The sequence below is a fragment of the Malurus melanocephalus genome, unplaced genomic scaffold, assembly GCF_030028575.1.
Source record: "Malurus melanocephalus ecotype Western Australia unplaced genomic scaffold, MMel_1.1 scaffold_234, whole genome shotgun sequence".
Taxonomy (NCBI): Eukaryota; Metazoa; Chordata; class Aves; order Passeriformes; family Maluridae; genus Malurus; species Malurus melanocephalus.
In genome coordinates this window covers 1,138,589-1,140,892 of record NW_026623466.1, presented here as the reverse complement: position 1 = coordinate 1,140,892, position 2,304 = coordinate 1,138,589, and the positions used below count along the sequence as shown (strand labels likewise).

The 2,304-nt window shown below is 41.9% G+C and overlaps 1 protein-coding gene across 1 annotated transcript in view; it reads right to left on the bottom strand.

Moving 5' to 3' along the window:
* Positions 1-2,304, bottom strand: part of AFF3 (ALF transcription elongation factor 3) — a 307,610-nt gene that overhangs the window by 2,643 nt on the left and 302,663 nt on the right. Inside the window, exons 19-20 of the mRNA XM_057374860.1 lie at positions 463-512; positions 118-332 (exon numbers count right to left, since the gene is read on the bottom strand). Coding sequence (XP_057230843.1) covers positions 118-332; positions 463-512 — 265 coding nt within the window. The remainder of the gene's footprint in view (positions 1-117; positions 333-462; positions 513-2,304) is intronic.

The window sequence follows — 2,304 nt, the reverse complement described above, 5'->3', positions numbered from 1 at the left end:
AAAAAATCATCTCTGCAATCCTACTTTGCAGACAGGTTTCATATCAAAGTAAGTTATTTTCCTGATTCAAATTATGTGACAATCTTGTAGAATAGTCCATTGCCTTGCCTCACTCACCTCTGTTTTCCTTGGCCAGGTTGTCAGCCATCTCCCAGTAGTCATAGCTGTGCAGGATGCTGTTGGTGATGCTGACATGGTTGGCGGCCATCTGATGGATGCGCTGCGGGATGCTGATGATAGGAGATGGGGAAGGGGCTCCTGTGCTCCCCTGGGATCCTACAGAACTGACTGGAGAAGGGCTAGGAGACATAGGGGATGGAGTTCCTGTGCTCCTGGAAACCAATGTTAATACAGTTATTTAAAAGGTACTGGAATTAAAAACATGAGCATATCAGAACATACCACAGGCAAAAATACACGATTTCTGACTCCMAATCTGATGTAAGTTTCTGTGCAACTTACTTTCCACTGGCACCCCAAGGAGATGGGTTCTGGGCAGCTTTYGATGAATTCTGGAAAGGAAAGAATAATTCACAATGCATATCATTTATGKAAGACTACAAAATGAAAACCTTAAAGAGTACAAAAGTACAGAAATACAAAGAATGTGATGCAATTGCATCTCATGATTCTATAAACCCAGTCAGCCTAGTTTGATGTTATATTGAAGCAGTGCTGCAGAACAAACTTGAATCATAGCCTGTTAAACAACCTGGGATCTGGGCTGATTTTGGAAAACATTAGGTGAAATGGAAACTTTTCACAGAAAACCCAGGAATTCAGAAAAAAAGTGCTGCCAGGACCCTTTGCAAAGTTTAGGCTAGAATTTCTTGTGATGAAAAAAATCAGAAATATTTCCTCCCACTCTCCTACCCCCCAATGGCAAATATCATTCCCCTAGGACCTGCAAGACTCTGCAGATCTGCTCAGCTGGGCATTCACAGGGATGTAAATCTGAGGATCTGCAGCTCAGGTGGSTGTTTTAACCACCAGGCTCAAAAATCTCCCTCATGATTGCTCCTTGTGGAGCTGTTCTTCCTCATTCACAAGGTCAGAGAGAYTGCCCATGTAGACTGGTGATTTTCCTGGCTGAAGAATTCCCCAGAAATCCCCAGAAGGGGTCTTTAGATAATGTAGTGTGGCCTCTTGTATACCGGGAGTCATTAAGACTCTCACTGGTATACTGTGCTTAGGCCAACAAATTTCATTGCTTGAGGAAAGACTACCTCCTGTATTTCCAGAGCAGGAGAAATTTGGGTGTCAGCAGTAAGGGAGACTGGATAGCTAAAATAAWTCTAGTAGTTAAAACTCCAGGAGCYRGAGGGAATTCAGTGGTTGGTTCCTGCTCATTTTACCTGTTGGAAAACCTCCTGCTCTCTCCCAAGTGGCTGATTTAGTTCTAGGCCTGAGAGAAAGAAGTCTAAGAAACCCAGCTTTTTCTAGTTCATTCCATCCACAGCCTCACATTCAGCAATGGCCAGTCTGTTTCTTCAGAGAAAAGCAACCTCCTTGTGCTCTCCCCTGAAGCTGTACCTGCTGGTAATTTGTGTGCTGGAGAACAACCCTCTCTTCTTGACATCCATGTGAGAGTAGACAAAGTCCTGCAGCTTGAAATCTGTTTATGCATTTTGTTTTAAATGCAAGGCTGCAGGTGTTGTAAACTGCAGGAGTTAACAAGCAGTACCAGCACAAAAACTCTTGGTCTCTCATGGCTTAGGAAGAAAAAAATGGCAAACAAGGGGCTTCAGATGTTCACAGATTTCAAGGTCAGGAGTAATCCTGTAGTGCACACAACCTGCAATTCCTGTTATCCACAATCATGGAACTTCTAAAAGAAGATAAATTACTTTTAAAATTTATCATATTTTATTCCTTTAGAAAAGGATAGCTAGCCATATAGAAATTCTTAGACACTATTTATCCTTCTTGTTTTCCTCTGTCYTGTTCTATGTTTAGCAGGCCTCACAGTTAGAAAAACCAATGYTGTTTCACAATTTCAAGATTGAATCTTCCTAGCTTCGGTGCTAGCTTTTGGATTTTATTGGTCCAAAGCCAGCAAAATTGCAAACTGCATGTCATCTGCAAATTATCAGCTCTGTTTCAATGTACACAATAATCTCTTAACCCATCCAGAACTAAACTGCACACATCTCCTAAGTCTCTYTTCAAAAAAGTTTGTTTTCTCAGTTGTGATGTGTCTTTGGAACTGCCTCTTGGGTTTCCACATATTTTATGTGCACCYCAACACTAGCTGTATTTTGGCAGTGATCATACCAGTGGGTATGTACCCTGGCATTCTTCCTG